Raw genomic sequence first — 18,975 nt, forward strand, 5'->3', positions numbered from 1 at the left:
CTTCCTCAAAGAATTCTATTAGGTTCGTAAGACATGACCTTCCCTGCTCAAAACCATGCTGCCTATCACTGCTAAGTCTATTTTCTTCCAAATGTGAATAGATCCTATCCCTCAGTATCTTCTCCAACAGTTTGCCTACCACTGACGTCAAGCTCACAGGTCTATAATTCCCTGGATTATCCCTGCTACCCTTCTTAAACAAGGGGACAACATTCGCAATTCTCCAGTCCTCCGGGACCTCACCCGTGCTCAAGGATGCTGCAAAGATATCTGTTAAGGCCCCAGCTATTTCGTCCCTCGCTTCCCTCAGTAACCTGGGATCGATCCCATCTAGACCTAGGGACTTGTCCACTTTAATGCCTTTTAGAATACCCAAAACCTCCCCCTTCCTTATGCCGACTTGACCTAGAGCATTTAAACATCCATCCCTAGCCTCAATATCTGACATGTCCCTCTCCTTGGTGAATACCGATGAAAAGTACTCATTAAGAATCTCACCCATTTCACCTGACTCCATGCATAAATTCCCTCTTTTGTCTTTGAGTGGCCCAATCCTTTCTCTGGTTACCCTCTTGCTCCTTGTATACAAATAAAAGGCTTTAGGATTTTCCTTAACCCTGTTAGCCAAAGATATTTCATGACCCCTTTTAGCCCTCTTTATTGCGCGTTTGAGATTTGTCCTACTTTCCCGATATTCCTCCAAAGCTTCATCAGTTTTAAGTCGCTTACATCTTATGTATGCTTCCTTTTTCATCTTAGCTAGTCTCACAATTCCACCCGCCATCCATGGTTCCCTAATCTTGCCATTTCTATCCCTCATTTTCACAGGGACATGTCTGTCCTGCACTCTAATCAACCTTTCTTTAAAAGACTCTCACATTTCAAATGTGGGTTTACCCTTAAACAGCTGCTCCCAATCCACATTCCCTAGCTCCTGCTGAATTTTGTTATACTTAGCCTTTCCCCAATTTAGCACTCTTCCTTTAGAACCATTCTCATCTTTGTCCATGAGTATTCTACAACTTACGGAATTGTGATCGCTATTCCCAAAGTAATCACCGACTGAAACTTCAACCACCTGGCCAGCATCATTCCCCAATACCAGGTCCAGTATGGCCCCTTCCCGAGTTGGACTATTTACATACTGCTCTAAAAAAACTTTCCTGGATGCTCCTTAGAAATTCTGCTCCATCTACGCCTCCAACACTACATGAGTCCCATTCAATGTTGGGGAAGTTAAAATCTCCTATCACGACCACCCTATTGCTCCCACATTTTTCTATAATCTGTCTACATATTTGTACCTCTACTTCACGCTCGCTTTTGGGAGGCCTGTAGTAAAGTCCCAACAATGTTACTGCACCCTTCCTATTTCTTAGCTCTACCCATATTGCCTCAGTGCTCAAATCCTCCATAGTGCCCTCCTTAATCACAGCTGTGATATCATCTCTGACCAGTAATGCAACTCCCCACCCCTTTTACACCCCTAAAGACAGTGAGGGATGAGCATATTGTGGGTGTTTTTCAGGTGTGGTATTTTAGTTTATGGGGGGAGTGTGTTGTGGACAATGGCTCTTTCAGAGGCTCAGAATTTTTGGGGGTGGAGACGGTCACACGTAGTACCTTACAGGCAGAGACTAAAAGCAGACTGTTGGATTTGGCAAAAACATTGCAGTTAACATTACCTGACAAAATGCGAAAAGATGAGGTAATTATGGTGTTAGCTAAGCATTTAAAGTTACTTGAGATACAGTTTGATTCATTGGAAATAGCAAAAATTCAGTTGCAAATTAAACAAATGGAACATGAGCAAGAATTAAAGCAGCTTGAATACGAAAGAGAGGAAAAAGAAAGAGAGAGCAGAATGAGAAAGAGATAGAGCAGAAAGAGAGAGGGAGGAAAAAGAAAAGGAGAGAGAAGAAAGGAGAACAGAAAGAATAGCCCTAGCAGAACAAAAAGAAAGAGGAAGGGAGATACAGATCACGGAAAAAGATAAAGAGAGAGAGTTTGAACTTCAGAAAATGGCCATGAATCATGACAGTCAGTTAAAATTGGCAGACGTAAAGGGAAACGTACAGTTGGATGATAGTGATGAGGATAGTGAGAAAGAGCATCGAAGACTTGGTGGGAATCCATTTAAATATGTCTAAGCGTTGCCAAGGTTTGACGAGAAGGAGGTGGAAGCCTTTTTCATTTCATTTGAGAAGGTAGCCAAACAAATGAAATGACCACAGGACATGTGGGTATTATGGATTCAAACAAAGCTGGTAGGTAGAGCTAGTGAAGTGTTTGCATCACTACCGGAGGAGGTATCTGGGACATATGAGGAGGTGAAAAAATCTACCGTGGGTGCATATGAGCTAGTGCCTCAAGTCTACAGCCAAAGGTTTAGAAATTTAAGGAAAGAATTTGGTCAAACATACAATGAGTTTGAAAGGATCAAACAGAGTAATTTTGATAGGTGGATAAGTGCTTTGAAAATAGACCAAACGTACGAAGCTCTCAGAGTTTAAAAATTCAATTCCTGATGTAGTGAGAATTCATGTGGAAGAGCAGAAGGTTAAAACTGCGAGGTTAGCAGCAGAAATAGCAGATGATTATGAATTAGTTCGTAAATCAAAGTTTGGTTTCCAACATCAGTTTCAGCCTGTGAGGAATAGAAACTGGGGACATGAGAAATACTCAAGTGGTAAAGGTGATCTCATGAGAGATAATAAGGAGAGTGTGCCTCAGATTTAAAAATAAATCCAGAAGGGTGGGAGAGACATGAAAAGTTTCAAATGTTTTCACTGTAATAAACTAGGCCATGTAAAGTCAGTGTTGGTGGTTGAAGAAAAGCATTGGGAAGGCTAATGTGGTACGGTAAAACAGGATAAGACGGTGGGGTTTGTTAAAGTGGTGAAGGAAAGTCCAAGTGAAGCGAAGGAGGAGCAAAAGATTGTACAGCCTGATCAAGAGGTGATTGATAAGAAGGTGCCAGAAATTCTTTAAAGAAATTACTTGTGTGGGTAAAGTTTACTCATGTGTATCAGGAGGAGCAGGTAAAGAAGTCACAATTTTAAGAGCTACGGGAGCTAGTCAATCTTTAATGGGAAGAGATGAGGAGTTATGTAGTTTGGGAAGAATATTGCCAGGAAAGGTGGTAATATGTGGAATTCAGGGTGAGAGGAGTAGCGTTCCATTATATAAGGTAAGATTGGAAAGTCCAGTGAAGAGTGGTGAAGTGGTAGTAGGAGTAATAGAGAAACTATCTTGTCCAGGAATACAGTTTATCTTGGGTAACGATATAGCTGGATCGCAAGTGGGAGTGATGCCTACTGCGGTTGATAAGCCAGTGGAAAATCAGACAACTGAAGTGTTGAAGGACGAATATCCTCGGAATTTTCTGGCTTGTGTACTAACAAGGTCGCAAAGTCACAGGTTAAGACGAGGAGAAATCAAGAGTGAAGATGAAGTTGAAGTGCAATTATCAGAAATGATTTGTGATCAGATGGTTGAAAAAGAACAAGAACAGGTGGAGGGTGAGGCAGATATTTTTAGTTCCGGAAAATTGGCGGAGTTACAACAGAAAGATGTGGAAACCAAACGGATGTATCAGAAAGCATACACGGAAGAGGAATCTGAGTGTATACCAGATTACCGTAAAAGTAATATCTTGTTGAGAAAATTGAAGCCTTTACATATGCAGTCGGATGAAAAGTGGGCAGAAGTTCATCAAGTAGTGTTGCCGGCAGGGTGTAGAAAGGAGGTGTTGCGAGTTGCACCTGAGGTACCAGTGGGAGGTTATTTGGGAATAAGGAAAACTCAAGCTAAAATCCAGAAACATTTGTATTGGCCTGGACTACATAAAGCTGTTGTTAAATTTTGTCACTCATGTCACACATGTCAAGTGATAGGGAAACCTCAAGCAGTGATAAAACCAGCGCCTTAATACCCATTCCAGCATTTAAGGAACCTTTTACAAGGGTCCTAATTGATTGCGTAGGACTGCTTCCTGAAATAAAACGTGGGAATCAATATCTTTTGACTATAATGGATGTGTCTACTAGGTTTCCAGAGGCCATTCCAGTATGTAATATTACAGCTAAAAAGATTGTGGAGGAGTTACTAAAATTCTTGACTAGATATGGACTACCCACAGAAATAAAATCGGATCAAGGATCAAATTCTACCTCCAGGTTATTCCATTAAGTTATGGATAGCTTAGGAATAAAACAATTTAAATCAACTGCGTACCATCCAGAATCGCAGGGAGCGTTAGAAAGGTGGCATCAGACATTAAAGACAATGTTGAGGGCTGATTGTCACGATTATCCAGAGGATTGGGATAAAGGAATTCCATTCGTACTGTTTGCAATTAGGAATGCACCTAATGAGTCAACCAAATTTAGTCCTTTTTGAACTAATTTTTGGTCATCAGGTAAGAGGACCACTTAAATTGATTAAGGAAAAATTGGCGATAGAGAAATCGGAACTTATATTATTGGATTACGTGTCAGATTTTAGGGAACATTAAATCGAACAGGTGAATTGGCTAGACAACATTTGAAAGTTGCACAAAATGTGGTGAAACGGGTAGCGGACAAGAAATCCAAAGTTCGTAGTGTTGCCAGTGGAGATAAGGTTCTAGTGTTGTTACCAGTGGTAGGTGAACCTTTAAAAGCAAGGTTTTGTGGATCTTATCAGATTGAAAGAAAATTAAGTGAGGTGAATTACATGATTAAAAACACCAGATAGAAGGAAGACTCACCGAGTGTGTCATGTCAATATGCTTAAAAGGTACTTTGAAAGGGAAGGAGAGAAAAAGGAGGTTTTAATGATTCTAACTCAAAGTGACGAACCAAATTCAGATGACTCTGAATTTGACATACCTCAAATTAAATTGGAAAATGAGGATGTTCTTAAAAATTGGGATAAATTGTTGAGTTACCTTCCAGAGGAAAATCAAACTGACCTGAAAGAGTTATTGATATCACATGGGCAAGTTTGTGGAGATAAATTGGGAAGTACTAAAATGGCTATACATGATTTAGATGTGGGAAATGCTGTTCCATCAAACAACGTCCATATAGACTTAACACTTTAAAATTGGCACAGGTTAACAAAGAGATTGAGAGTATGGTAAAAATGGCATAATTGAAGTGGGTTGCAGCCAATGGAGCTCACCCATAGTGATGGTACCAAAACCAGACGGTACCCAACGGTTGTGTGTGGACTATAGAAAGGTTAATGCAGTTACAAGAATGGACTCTTATTCTATCCCACGTTTGGAGGATTGCATTGAGAAAGTGGGACAATCAGCTGTTATTTCTAAACTGGGTTTACTTAAAGGTTACTGGCAGGTACCGTTATCCGGAAAGGCGAAGGAGATTTCAGCTTTTGTGACTCCAGATGGTATATACCAATTCAAAGTTATGCCATTTGGCATGAAAAACACACCAGCCACATTTCAACGGTTAACTAACAAAGTTGTTTCAGGTCTACCCAATTGTGCGGTGTACGTTGACGATCTGGTCATTTTCAGCCAGACATGGACAGAACATTTGAAACATCTGATGGAGTTATTCGACCGACTTCAGGAGGCGGTTTTGGTGATAAACCTAGCCAAAAGTGAATTTGGAAAAGCCCAAGTCACTTTCATTGGCCATACAATCGGACAGGGTCAAATGGTCCCATGGGATGTGAAAACAAAAGTTATTGGGGAGTTTCTGATACCCTCGACACGACAGGAAACAATGCGATTTCTTGGTATGAGTGGATTTTACTGGAAATTTGTACCCAATTTTAGCAGTGTGGTCGCTCCACTGCCGGACTTGCTCAAGAAGCATAACAAATTCCAGTGGAGAGCGGAGTGTCAACAGGCATTTGACGGCCAAAAGGCAGTGTTAACCACTGCTCCAGTGTTCGCCATCCCAAATTATACAAAACCATTCAAAGTGGCTGTTGATGCGAGTGATGTGGGCGTAGGTGCGGTGCTTCTACAAAACGACGACGAAGGGCTAGAGCGGCCTATTGGTTATTTTTCAAAGAAATTGAATTCTCACCAGAAAAAGTATTCTACGATTGAGAAGGAGACTTTGAGTTTGGTGCTGGCTTTGCAACATTTGCACATTGATGTGACCAGCAATCCGTCTGACACCGTTATATATCCTGATCATATTCCATTGACGTTTTTGGAGCGATCCCAGAATACCAATGCACGGCTGTTTTGCTGGAGTTTGTTGTTGCAGCCATTTCATTAAAAAATAGTACATGTGGCAGGAGAGAAAACGTGATAGCCGATGCTTTGTCACGAATGTGATGAACGGAAGCAATTTCAGTTGGAGGAAGAAGAACAAAAATTGACTATTATTGTACCTGTTTGCGTGTGTGTTTTTTTTAAACAAAAAAGTATATTTACTGTGTGCATTTCTTCAAGGATAGTGAAAAGGTGAAAAATGAAACCATCTTGAAGTTGATGGTTTATTTTTTTTCTTGGGGAGAGGTGTCATGTGAGAGTACCTTTGAGAAATGGGTGTTTATAAATGGGTGTGTGTATATATATATATATATATATATTATATATCTGTAGTGAGAGTACCTTTAAGAAATGGGTGTTTACTACTGCAGTGATGTCAGAGAGTGGGTGGAGCTGGGCTGTCTGCCAGCTTTTTCCTTTTGTTTTTGAGCAGGCTGCAGGGTGTGTTTTAGTTTTAGTCGTATGGATGTTAAAAGGACAGCGTAAGCATTACTTAGTGTTGTACACTTTGGGGGTTGTATTTAAATTAATGGTTGCTAAGATGTTCACTATGTTTGAAAAAGGTTAACTTGAGTTCATAGAATAAACGTTGTTTTGCTTTAAAAAATACTTTTCCATTTCTGCTTTACCACACCTGTAGAGTGGGCCGTGTGCTCCCCATACCACCATCTCTTAAACGTTGTGGGTCAGGTGAACTCCATGATGCACTTTGGGGTTCTCTAAACCCTGGCTCATAACAAAAGAAAAACTGTAAGTTTCTTACCTGTCCCAGTATTCGCTCCAGAGATTTACAAAATGGAACCCCACTTTCCCAGATCACTCCTTCAGCCATGAGTTCATTTCCTTAAGCTGCTTAATCTATCTTAATTTGCACGTGATTGAGGGAATGAAGTCTGTTCTAATTTAGTTCCTAATACCCAATACCTGGTATTCTCTGAATCAGTTGGACAAGTGAAATTTGTTAGGCACCTCGTAGATATTCTGATCATGCTCTCTCATTCAACCATTACAAAAAGGCTCAGCACAATGCTTGTCCAGGGGAGAGTAAGAGTGCCCATACTATACACTCTCTTGCTAAAAAAGCTACATGATGTGGATAGTGGAAATCATGAAATAAAAACAGGAAATCTTGAAGTACTCAGGTCAGGCAGAATCTGTGGAGGGAGAAACAGATAATATTTCAGGTCGCTGAGCTTTTCAGTGCTAATGCAAGGAGTTGTAATCCCTACACTCCATTCTCGAGGAGTGAATAGTCAAGAATAAGAACAAAGAAAAGTAAAGCACAGGAACAGGCCCTTCGGCCCTCCAAGCCTGCGCCGACCATGCTGCCCATCTAAACTAGAATCTTCTACACTTCCTGGGTCCGTATCCCTCTATTCCCATCCTATTCATGTATTTGTCAAGATGCCCCTTAAATGTCACTATCGTCCCTGCTTCCACCACCTCCTCCGGCAGCGAGTTCCAGGCACGCACTACCCTCTGTAAAAAAAACCTGCCTCGTACATCTCCTCTAAATCTTGCCCCTCGCATCTTAAACCTATGCCCCCGAGTAATTGACCCCTCTACCTTGGGAAAAAGCCTCTGACTATCCACTCTGTCAATGCCCCTCATAATTTTGTAGACCGCTATCAGGTCACCCCTCAACCTCCATCATTCCAGTGAGAACAATCCAAGTTTATTCAACTGCTCCTCATAGCTAATGCCCTCCATACCAGGCAACAGCCTGGTAAATCTCTTCTGCACCGTCTCTAAAGCCTCCACATCCTTCTGGTAGTGTGGCGACCAGAATTGAACACTGTACTCCTTCAAGTGTGGCCGAACTTAGGTTCTATACAGCTGCACCATAACTTGCCAATTCTTATACTCAGTGCCCCGGTCAATGAAGGCAAGCATGCTGTATGCCTTCTTGACTACCTTCTCCACCTGTGTTGCCCCTTTCAGCGACCTGTGGACCTGTACACCTAGATCTCTGACTTTTAATACTATTGAGGGTGCTACCATTCACTGTATATTCCCTACCTGCATTCGACCTTCCAAAATGCATTACCTCACATTTGTCTGGATTAAATTCATTCTGCCATCTCTCCGCCCAAGTCTCCAAACGATCTTAATCCTGCTGTATCCTCTGACAGTCCTCATCGCTATCCGCAATTCCACCAACCTTTGGATTATCTGCAAACTTGCTAATCAGACCAGTTACATTTTCCTCCAAATCATTTATATATACTAGGAACAGCAAAGGTCCGAGCACTGATTCCTGCGGAACACCACTAGTCATAGCCCTCCAATTAGAAAAGCACCCTTCCATTGCTACTCTGTGCCTTCTATGCCCTAGCCAGTTCTGTATCCATCTTGCCAGCTCACCCCTGATCCCGTGTGACATCACCTTTTGTACCAGTCTACCATGAGGGACCTTGTCAAAGGCCTTACTGAAGTCCATATTGACAACATCCACTGCCCTACCTGCATCAGTCACATTTATGACCTCTTCGAAAAACTCTTATCAAGTTAGTGAGACACAACCTCCCCTTCGCAAAACCATGCTGCCTCTCGCTAAGACATCCATTTGCTTCCAAATGGGAGTGGATCCTGTCTCGAAGAATTCTCTCCAGTAATTTCCCGACCACTGACGTAAGGCTCACCGGCCTATAGTTCCCTGGATTATCCTTGCTACCCTTGTTAATCAAAGGAACAACATTGGCTATTCTCCAGTCCTTCGGGACATCACCTGAAGACAGTGAGGTTCCAAAGATTTCTGTCAAGGCCGCAGCAATTTACTCTCTAGCTTCCTTCAGTATTCTGGGGTAGATCCCATCAGGCCCTGGGGACTTATCTACCGTAATATTTTTCAAGACGCCCAACATCTCGTCTTTTTGGATCTCAATGTGACCCAGGCTATCTACACACCCTTCTCCAGACTCAACATCCACCAATTCCTTCTCTTTGGTGAATACTGCTGCAAAGTATTCATTTAGTACCTCGCCCATTTCTTCTGGCTCCACACATAGATTCCCTTGCCTACCCTTCAGTGGGCCAACCCTTTCCCTGGCTACCCTCTTGCTTTTTATGTACGTGTAAAACGCCTTGGGATTTTCCTTAACCCTATTTGCAAATGACTTTTCATGACCCCTTCTAGATCTCCTGACTCCATGCTTAAGTTCCTCCCTACTTTCCTTATATTCCACACAGGCTTTGTCTGTTCCCAGTCTTCTAGTCCTGACAAATGCCTCCTTTTTCTTTTTGACGACGCCTACAATATCTCTCGTTATCCAAGGTTCCCGAAATTTGCTGTATTTATCCTGCTTCCACACAAGAACATGCCGGTCCTGAATTCCTTTCAACTGACATTTGAAAGCCTCGCACAAGTCGGATGTTGATTTACCCTCAAACATCCGCCCCCAATCTAGGTTCTTCAATTCCCGCCTAATATTGTTCTAATTAGCCTTCCCCCAATTTAGCACATTCACACTAGGACCACTTTTATCCTTGTCCACCAGCACTTTAAAACTTACTGAGTTGTGGTCACTGTTCCTGAAATGCTCCCCTATTGAAACTTCTACCACCTGGCTGGGCTCATTCCCCAATACCAGGTCCAGTACAGCCCCTTCCCTAGTTGGACTATCTACATATTGTTTTAAGAAGCCCTCCTGGATGCTCCTTACAAACTCTGCCCCGTCTAATCCCCCTAGCACTAAGTGAGCCCCAGTCAATATCGCACTAGTGATAATTTATCAAAATTCACTGGAGTCTGGGGTGGTCCCAGAGGATTGGAAAGTAGCAAACGTGACACCACTGTTTAAAAAAGGAGATCGACAGAAAGCGGGTAATTATCGGCCGGTAAGCTTAACTTCGGTTGTAGGGAAAATGCTGGAATCTATCATTAAGGAGGAAATAGCGGGGCACCTGGAGGGAAATTGTCCCATTGGGCAGACGCAGCATGGGTTCACAAAGGGTAGGTCGTGTCTGACTAATTTGGTAGAATTTTTTGAGGACGTTACCAGTGCAGTAGATAACGGGGAGCCAGTGGATGTGGTATATCTGGATTTCCAGAATGCTTTTGACCAGGTGCCACACAAAAGGTTGCTGCATAAACTAAAGATGCATGGCATTGAGGATAAAGTGGTAGCATGGGTAGAGGATTGGTTAAATAACAGAAAGCAGAGAGTGGGGATAAATGGATGTTTCTCTGGTTGGCAACCTGTAACTAGTCGGGTCCCTCAAGGATCAGTGTTGGGCCCGCAGTTTACATAGACGATTTGGAGTTGGGGACCAAGGGCAATGTGGCAAAGTTTGCAGACGACACTAAGATGAGTGGTAAAGCAAAAAGGGCAGAGGATACTGGAAGTCTGCAGAAGGATTTGGATAGGTTAGGTGAATGGGCTAGGGTCTGGCAGATGGAATTCAATGTTGCCAAGTGTGAGGCTATCCATTTTGGGAGGAATAACAGCAGAATGGATTATTATTTAAACGGTAAGATGTTAAAACCTGGGTGTGCTGGTGCACGAGTCGCAAAAAGTTGGTATGCAGGTGCAACAGGTGATTAAGAAGGCAAATGGAATTTTGTCCTTCATTGCTAGAGGGATGGAGTTTAAGACTAGGGAGGTTCTGCTGCAATTGTATAAGGTGTTAGTGAGGCCACACCTGGAGTATTGTGTTCAGTTTTGGTCTCCTTACTTGAGAAAGGACGTACTGGCAGTGGAGGATGTGCAGAGAAGATTCACTAGGTTAATCCCAGAGTTGAGGGGATTAGATTATGACGAGAGGTTGAGTAGACTGGGACTGTACTCATTGGAGTTTAGAAGGATGCGGGGGGATCTTATTGAGACATATAAAATTATGAAGGGAATAGATAGGATAGATGCGGGCAGGTTGTTTCCACTGTGTGGGGAAAGCAGAACTAGGGGGCATAGCCTCAAAATAAGGGGAGGTAGATTTAGGACGGAGTGTAGGAGGAACTTCTTCACCCAAAGGGTTGTGAATTTCTGGAATTCCTTGCCCAGTGAAGCAGTTGAGGCTCCTTCTTTAGACGTTTTTAAGAAAAAGATAAATACCTTTCTAAAGAATAAAGGGATTCGGGGATATGGTGTACGGGCCGGAGAGTGGAGCTGAGTCCACAAAGATCAGCCATGATCTCATTAAATGGCGGAGCAGGCTCGAGGGGCCAGATGGTCTACTCCTGTTCCTAGTTCTTATGTTCTTAATATTGGGGAAGTTGAAGTCTCCCATCACAACAACCCTGTTGTTTTTACTCGTTTCCAAAATCTGTCTACCTATCTGCTCCTCTTTCTCCCGCTGGCTGTTGGGAGGCCTGAGTAAACCCCCAACATTGTGACTGCACCCTTCTTATTCCTGATCTCTACCCATATACCCTCGCTGCCCTCTGAGGTGTCCGCTCGTAGTACAGCTTTGATATTCTCCCTAACCAGTAGCGCAACTCCGCCACCCCTTTTACATCTCCCTCGATCCTGCCTGAAACATCTAAATTCTGGAACGTTTAGCTGCCAATCCTGTCCTTCCCTCAACCAGGTCTCTGTAATGGCAACAACATCATAGTTCCAAGTACTAATCCAAGCTCCAAGTTCATCTGCCTTACCGGTAATGCTTCTTGCATTAAAACATATGCACTTCAGGCCACCAGACCCGCTGTTTTCAGCAACATCTCCCTGTCTGCTCTTCCTCAGAGCCATACTGGCCCTATTCCCTAGTTCTTCCTCAATGCTTTCACCTTCTGACCTATTGCTCCGGTACCCACCCCACTGCCGTACTAGTTTAAACCCTCCCGTGTGACACTAGCAAACCTCGCGGCCAGGGTATTTATGCCTCTCCAGTTTAGATGCAACCCGTCCTTCTTATGGAGGTCACACCTGCCCCGGAAGAGCTCCCAGTGGTCCAGATAATGGAAACCCTCCCTCCTACACGAGCTGTTTAGCTGCTCTATCTTCCTATTTCTAGCCTCACTGGCACGTGGCGCAGGGAATAATCCTGAGATTACAACCCTCGAGGTCCTGTCTTTTAACTTTCTGCCTAGCTCCCTGAACTCCTGCTGCAGGATCTCATGCCCCTTCCTGCCTATGACGTTGGTACCAATATGTACAACGACCTCTGCCTGTTTACCCTCCCCCTTCAGGATGCCCGCTACCTGCCCTGAGACATCCTGGACCCTGGCACCAGGGAGGCAACATACCATCCTGGAGTCTCTTTCACGTCTACAGAAGCGCCGATCTGTGCCCCTGACTATGGAGTCCCCTGTGACTATTGCTCTTCTGCGCTTTGACCCTCCCTGCTGAACATAAGAGCCAGCCGTGGTGCCACTGCTCTGGCTGCTTTCCCCTGATAGGCTCTCCCACCTGACAGTATCCAAAGGGGTATACCTGTTCGAGAGGGGGACAACCACAGGGGATTCCTGCACTGACTGCCTGCCCCTTCTGGTGGTCACCAATTTCTCTGTCTGCACCTTGGGTGTGACCACATTTATATAACTGCTATCTTTGACGCTTTCCGTCACCTGCATGCTCCTAAATGCATCCAAGTGCTGCTCCAACCGAACCATGCGGTCTGTGAGGAGCTCTAATTGGGTGCACTTTCTGCAGATGAAGCCATCCGGGACGCTGGAAGCTTCCTGGACCTGCCACATCTCGCAGTCAGAGCACTACACTCCTCGAATGGACATTGCGTTAATTAATTAGTAAATTAAATTTTAAAAAAGGAAAAAAAAGTTCCTGTGAGCTATATGTTTCCTAGCACGAGATTTCTGCTATAAATGTGAAAGCTAAATACAATACTCTCCGATCTCTGGCTTAGATACCCCTCTAAATTATAATTAAGTAATTAGGTAATTATGTTTAATTTAACAAATATTAATTTTTTAATTTAGCGTAGATTCCCAACCAGCCAATCCGGTCACAGCTTTACTGTGATGTCACTTCAGTTTTCCCCACACAATTTCAAAAGGTAATAAAAATAAAAATCACTTACCTTCCTAGGATGCTCTCTAGTTCTCTCCCTGCAGATGAACAGTTACAGGCCAGAAGAAAGGAAACAAAACGGTAGGGAAAAAGCACCTTCTCCCACTCTGCACCAAATTACCAAGTTCCAATTCCCACTCTGAATTTGTCTCATTCACTCGATGTGTCTCCTTCACCTGCACAAAGCTCACTGAGTGCGCTTTTTGTCTGTCTTTTATACAGAACTCAGCTAACCAGGGTGACTCACACTACTTAAGCTTCAAACAGAAGAATACAATGTACACCCTTGTGCCACTAAACAGGCCTCAGGTGACTGACAGATAACTGCCTCTCAGCAATTATGGTGGGGGCAGCTTCAGCCATTCAGACACTAAGCTACACACTGCATGTTTAACTGACAAACAGCAGAATTAGACTTGGGCTAAGCCTATGAATTAGACTTATCACTTACCTTTTCTGATTACCTCACTGCACCAAATTACCAAGTTCCAATTCCCACTCTGTATGTGTCTCACTCGGCTGTGTCTCCTTGACCTGCACAAAGCTTAGTCCCCACAACAAATATTGAGCTTCACATCCCTTCCAATTATGTGTTTACCAATGGACTTGTGGGGATATTGAATAGCTTGGAGCTCATTCTTGGTACCTTATTTGGTACCAATGTACCCTCTAATTTTATTTGTTGTGCATGGCCTCTTTTAAGTGCATGCAGCCCATTAAATTTCTTTGTCCAGCCAATTTGTGCTCATGGGAAATTCCAGCAGGTGAGATTCTGGGTTGCTTTGCAGCTTAGAGGGAACATTGGCACATCCCCTCACCCAAACCATCATCGAGGAACAGAAATCAGATACCGTCGCTTACCAATAAGTGGGCAAGGACAGCAATCCCACCCAGTGGGATCACTAGGAGTCAGGGGCCTCTCATTTCTCAAGTCACCCGAACTGGGAATCCGAACAAACTACTAGAATCCATGTGGCTGCTATCCAAGAAACTTTAGTGTATGAATCCAACAATCCTACAGGCACTGTTAATGGTTTGTAAAATGTTAAACTCACAATATATTTTCGGTGTGTTATGTTTATTTCACACCTAGCTATCCTGCTGGTAAAGCCTTTCTTCCAAAATGTGTAGCTAATTAATGGTTGTCAGACATCTTGCTGACTGTTCTGCTAATATAATCTCTGATCCTATTTGTGTAGTTTATGTCTGGGTTTTTTTGGGAAGCGTTTTCTTTTTCATTTTTTCTTTTGAATTCAAAAGGCTTTATCACCGTGAAGGACTAGAGGATCTTTTCCTAGCTGTCATTGTTTGTAAAATGAAGTCTCTGATTGAAAGTGTTTTCGGGAGCACTAATCACTCGTGATTTATGTTCATGCAGCTAAAGAATGAATTGGAATAAAGGAGGCAGTGGAGCAAAGAGGGGATTTGGTTTTGGTGGCTTTGCCATTACAACTGGGAAGAAGGAAGAACCAAAGGTCCCAAAGACATCACATTCTGTATTCGGTCCGCTGGGCCCGCCAGGAGGTTATGGAAAAACACAGCCTGCTCAAACACCTTGTTTCTACAAAGTGGGCTCTAAACGGCCAAACTTCGATGAAGAAAATGCGTGAGTATTGTAGAATTTGCTGTTTACAGATTGGAATTACTGACCAGAGGGAAAAATATAAAGAAAATAACCTCACCACTGTACAAGCATGAGGAAGCGATTCAGGCCTGTTCCATTCAATTAAACCATGGCTGATTTGTATCTTAACTCCATTTACCCACATTGGTTCTGCACCCCTTAATATCTTAGTCTTACTAAAATCTTATCAGTCTTTCTTTGTTTGAAATTTCCAATTGAAGCCCAGCCAGTGCAGTTTCTTGCTCTCCTCTTTTATGGACTGTTGCAAGAAAAATATTTCTTACAAATTGGAATTGAGTGGGCCACAACAGCTGACAAATCTGATGTATAACTTGGTTACAGCTTTAACTTTAAAATAATTGCAAACTGTTTCAAAGTACTTTAAATATTCTTCATGTATTAAATATAAAGTTTGTATACCGTCTAATTTTGGAATGTGATTCCCTGATTACTCAAGACTGAATCGAAAGGCAAGCGAGAATCTTGCATCCATATCTTCAAATATTTTTACAAACTGAAAACCTGCCAGATGTAAAGTTCATATGTTTTTAAGACAGAAGAATTGTATCTCTTGTGTACTTTACTGATTTAAATTGGGAGCACCTGCCAACAATAGGGGAGACAAAATATTTCAAAGTGATCTGGAAACATTGGGGATTGAGGGTGACAGCAAATAATAATAATCTTTATTAGTGTCACAAGTATTAACACTGCAATGAAGTTACTGTGAAAATTCTGTTCTTAATTAAGGGGAATAAGTGCAAATATAAAGGGAATGATAGAAGTCGACGAGGCTTTTCCAACCTTTTCATATAAGGAGCGGAAGGGGGGAGGAACTACATTTCAAATTTTTTCTTGCTCAAAGGTCTGATCAAATTTCGGCAAGATGAGATTTGGCAGAACATTAAATATACATTTTAAAAAGTCAAAGCAATAAATTTATAATTTATTAACAATTAATAAAAATGACTGTTTAAAAAGTGCCAAGCAGCAGAGTGAACAAATAAAACCTTTTTTTGTCTCTTTGCTAATGAAGCAGAGATAGAGAGAGAGAGAGAGAGACAGACTAGACCCCGAGTCCTGGTCACCAGAGAAAGGTGGGGACCCGGATTGAGCAAAGGTGTTGGGTTTAACTAGCACTGTCCTTGCATTCACCTTTGGTGGCACACGCTCAGAGCTGACACTGGCAAAATTCATACAAAAGTGTGGGCCGAAAGTAGGGTGGCTTCCAACCCAGGTTTTCCTCCTGTCTTGGTCTGCTTTTTGGATAGGTTTTTGGGGAGGGAGGGAGTGGAGGAAATTATTTGTGTGTATATATGTCCATCTCACTCCCTGTCCGTCTCGGGGTTCTCGCTGTCACCCACTCACGCGCCTGCCTGCCCAGCCACAATTACCTCATCCGGATTTGGTCGCCCCGACATGTCTGGGCTTCCAACTAAAGAAATAAACAATATATTGTACAAGAGCACTGCAACAGTCCCTCAAATGCAGTTTGTCAGTCATGGAAAACCAGGCCACAAAGCACAGACTTTTGTTTGCATTCAGATTTCATAGTTGCTGATTTGCTCTCTTTGAATTTTATGGTTTGGAGTGGACTGTCCTTACTTCAGTTTACTCAATGGTGGATGAATCCAAAACCTTGGCACCAAGAGATGTCGATGTACATCGGCAGCTAAGATAACTGTATGGAAAACTGAAATTCAATATTATGGCCTTTAATATTTGACATGTGCATCATATACAAAACTCCTGCACACTTCTGGTGTACAGCTAGCGATAGAGACACATAACCCGTAAGGATGTACGAAATAGGAACTGAAGTAAGCGGGGGTTAGATTGGGTGGACAGTGAGAGCCTTCTCCCACGGATGGAAATGGCTAGCACGAGGGGACATAGCTTTAAACTGAGGGGTAATAGGTATAGGACAGAGGTCAGAGGTAGGTTCTTTACGCAAAGAGTGGTGAGGCCGTGGAATGCCCTACCTGCAACAGTAGTGAACTCGCCAACATTGAGGGCATTTAAAAGTTTATTGGATAAACATATGGATGATAATGGCATAGTGTAGGTTAGATGGCTTTTGTTTCGGTGCAACATCGTTGTCCGAAGGGCCTGTACTGCGCTGTATCGTTCTTTGCTCTATGTAAGCCATTTGACCCTTTGCCCCTGCTCCGCCATTCAACAAGATCATGGCTGATCTTCTACCTCAACTCGCCTTACTGCAAGGAGGCAACAGTGAACAGTTAGAGCGCTGGCCCGGTCCCCGCAGGAATACTGTGCAGTTAGTCACTTGGAAAGGACTCAAAGAAGAGAAATTGAACTGGTACAGCATTTAACTCAGAAAACTGATGAGATTTACTTTGGACTTTATGATCCCAGAGGTAATGATTGAAGTCCAATCTTGAAGCAGATGCTGTAGTTGGGAAGCATGGACACACACTCACTTTAGATTTAACTGTTCCACACACATGTGTGTGTGTGTGTGTGTGAGACTGGCACTTAATGGGATCGTGTCAACAAGTTCAAGAGGGTCCGGCATCGTGCTTTGGACAATTTTAGAGAGATTTAAGAGAGAGCTTATTTTATGGGATTGTTTGAATGAAAGGAGAGATGAGGTATTACATAAGATATGGTAAGTGATTTAACCTAGGTTTATATGGGTTTCTAGTGTAACTTCCCTGTTTTTCAATTCCATTCTTCTAAAATGAACCTCAGTTCTTTGTTTGCATCTTTATAACCTTGTTAACTTGCATTGTTACATCTAATAATTTGTCAATGTATACCCCTCGATCCTTTTGTTCTTTTACCCCTTTAGGTCTCTATTCTTCCAAAATATACCACCTCACATTTATCTGTTTAAATTTGTTTACCATTTAAATGCTCTTTCTGCAGTTTAGTGGCATCTTCTGTACTTTGTTATAGCCTTAAAATGGCTATTAGCTACACGTCTCAATTTTGCGTCATCTGCAAACTTTGAAAGTGTACTTCCAGTTCTTGACTCTGTTCCAATCCTTGGCCAGGAGTGGGAGGGGGCAAACTGGTTAAAGACCAATAATGTTTTATTTAAAGTAGATAAAGGTTCAGATTCAAGACACCTGCTCAGTGAATAAAGCCACAAGGTTCTACTGGTTTTGAGCAAACAAAAACCAACTTTACTAAACAAGTTCAGAAAGATGAAACACATTTGCAACATGAAACACATTTGCAACATGTATCTTGTACTCCAACATTCAGGGTAAGTATGAGGTACATGTAAATGAACAGATGAACTGTAATTCATCTGGGGCGGCCATGAGGGGCTGCACAGTAGCACAGTGGTTAGCACAGTTGCTTCACAGCTCCAGGGTCCCAGGTTCAATTCCCGGCTTGGGTCATTGACTGCGCGGAGTCTGCACGTTCTCCCCGTGTCTGCGTGGGTTTCCTCCGGGTGCTCCAGTTTCCTCCCACAGTCCAAAGGTGTGCAGGTTAGGTGGATTGGCCATGCTAAATTGCCCGTAGGTTAGATGGGGTTACTGGGTTACGAGGTGTGGGCTTGGGCAGTGTGCTCTTTCCAAGAGCAGGTGCATACTCGATGGGTTGATTGGCCTCCTGCCCTATAGATTCTACGATTAATTGAAAGCATCACATGACAGAGTAAATGACAGATGCAGCCAAGACTGAGCCTATGGATTTTTAAGGAAGCCACCTAGCCATCACTACACACCAAGTCAAACAATCTCGTTCAAACTATGTCTCACAAGGTATTCCCAGCTTCACCTTTGAAGACCTCTCCTTGGAATTTTCCCCAAAAGTTGCTCCCATTAGGACAACTTCAACAATGGCCCACTTCACAGGGTTTCAATCTCACCTTCCGAGATTGCTTCTCCTTGGATTCGTGTCTGCACTTCAGCCTCTACTTGCAGGCGTAATTTCAACTTTTTGCGAGACAACTAGTTTCACTGCACTGGCACTACCCCAGAGCTTCTCCAATCTCCTGTACCAGCTACATATGACCCCTTGGGTGCATCCTGAGCGCTGTTCGGTTGCCAGGGGATGATACCAATCGACTGCAGCGGGACAAGGCTCGATAACAGAATGGACAGAAAAGTGGAACATTGAATTTAGCACAGAGAAGTGTGAGGTGATGCATTTTAGCTCGAGCAATCAAGAGA

At 43.0% G+C, this 18,975-nt stretch overlaps 1 protein-coding gene across 2 annotated transcripts in view; it reads left to right on the forward strand.

Moving 5' to 3' along the window:
- The window catches only part of LOC140398326 (ATP-dependent RNA helicase DDX42-like), a 192,406-nt gene that overhangs the window by 31,876 nt on the left and 141,555 nt on the right, over window positions 1–18,975 (forward strand). For both annotated transcript variants that reach the window (XM_072486893.1, XM_072486894.1), the window contains exon 2: window positions 14,582–14,809. In XM_072486893.1, the coding sequence (XP_072342994.1) occupies window positions 14,589–14,809 (221 nt within the window). In that variant the 5' untranslated portion in view covers window positions 14,582–14,588. The remainder of the gene's footprint in view (window positions 1–14,581; window positions 14,810–18,975) is intronic.

The sequence above is a fragment of the Scyliorhinus torazame genome, chromosome 21, assembly GCF_047496885.1.
Source record: "Scyliorhinus torazame isolate Kashiwa2021f chromosome 21, sScyTor2.1, whole genome shotgun sequence".
NCBI lineage: Eukaryota > Metazoa > Chordata > Chondrichthyes > Carcharhiniformes > Scyliorhinidae > Scyliorhinus > Scyliorhinus torazame.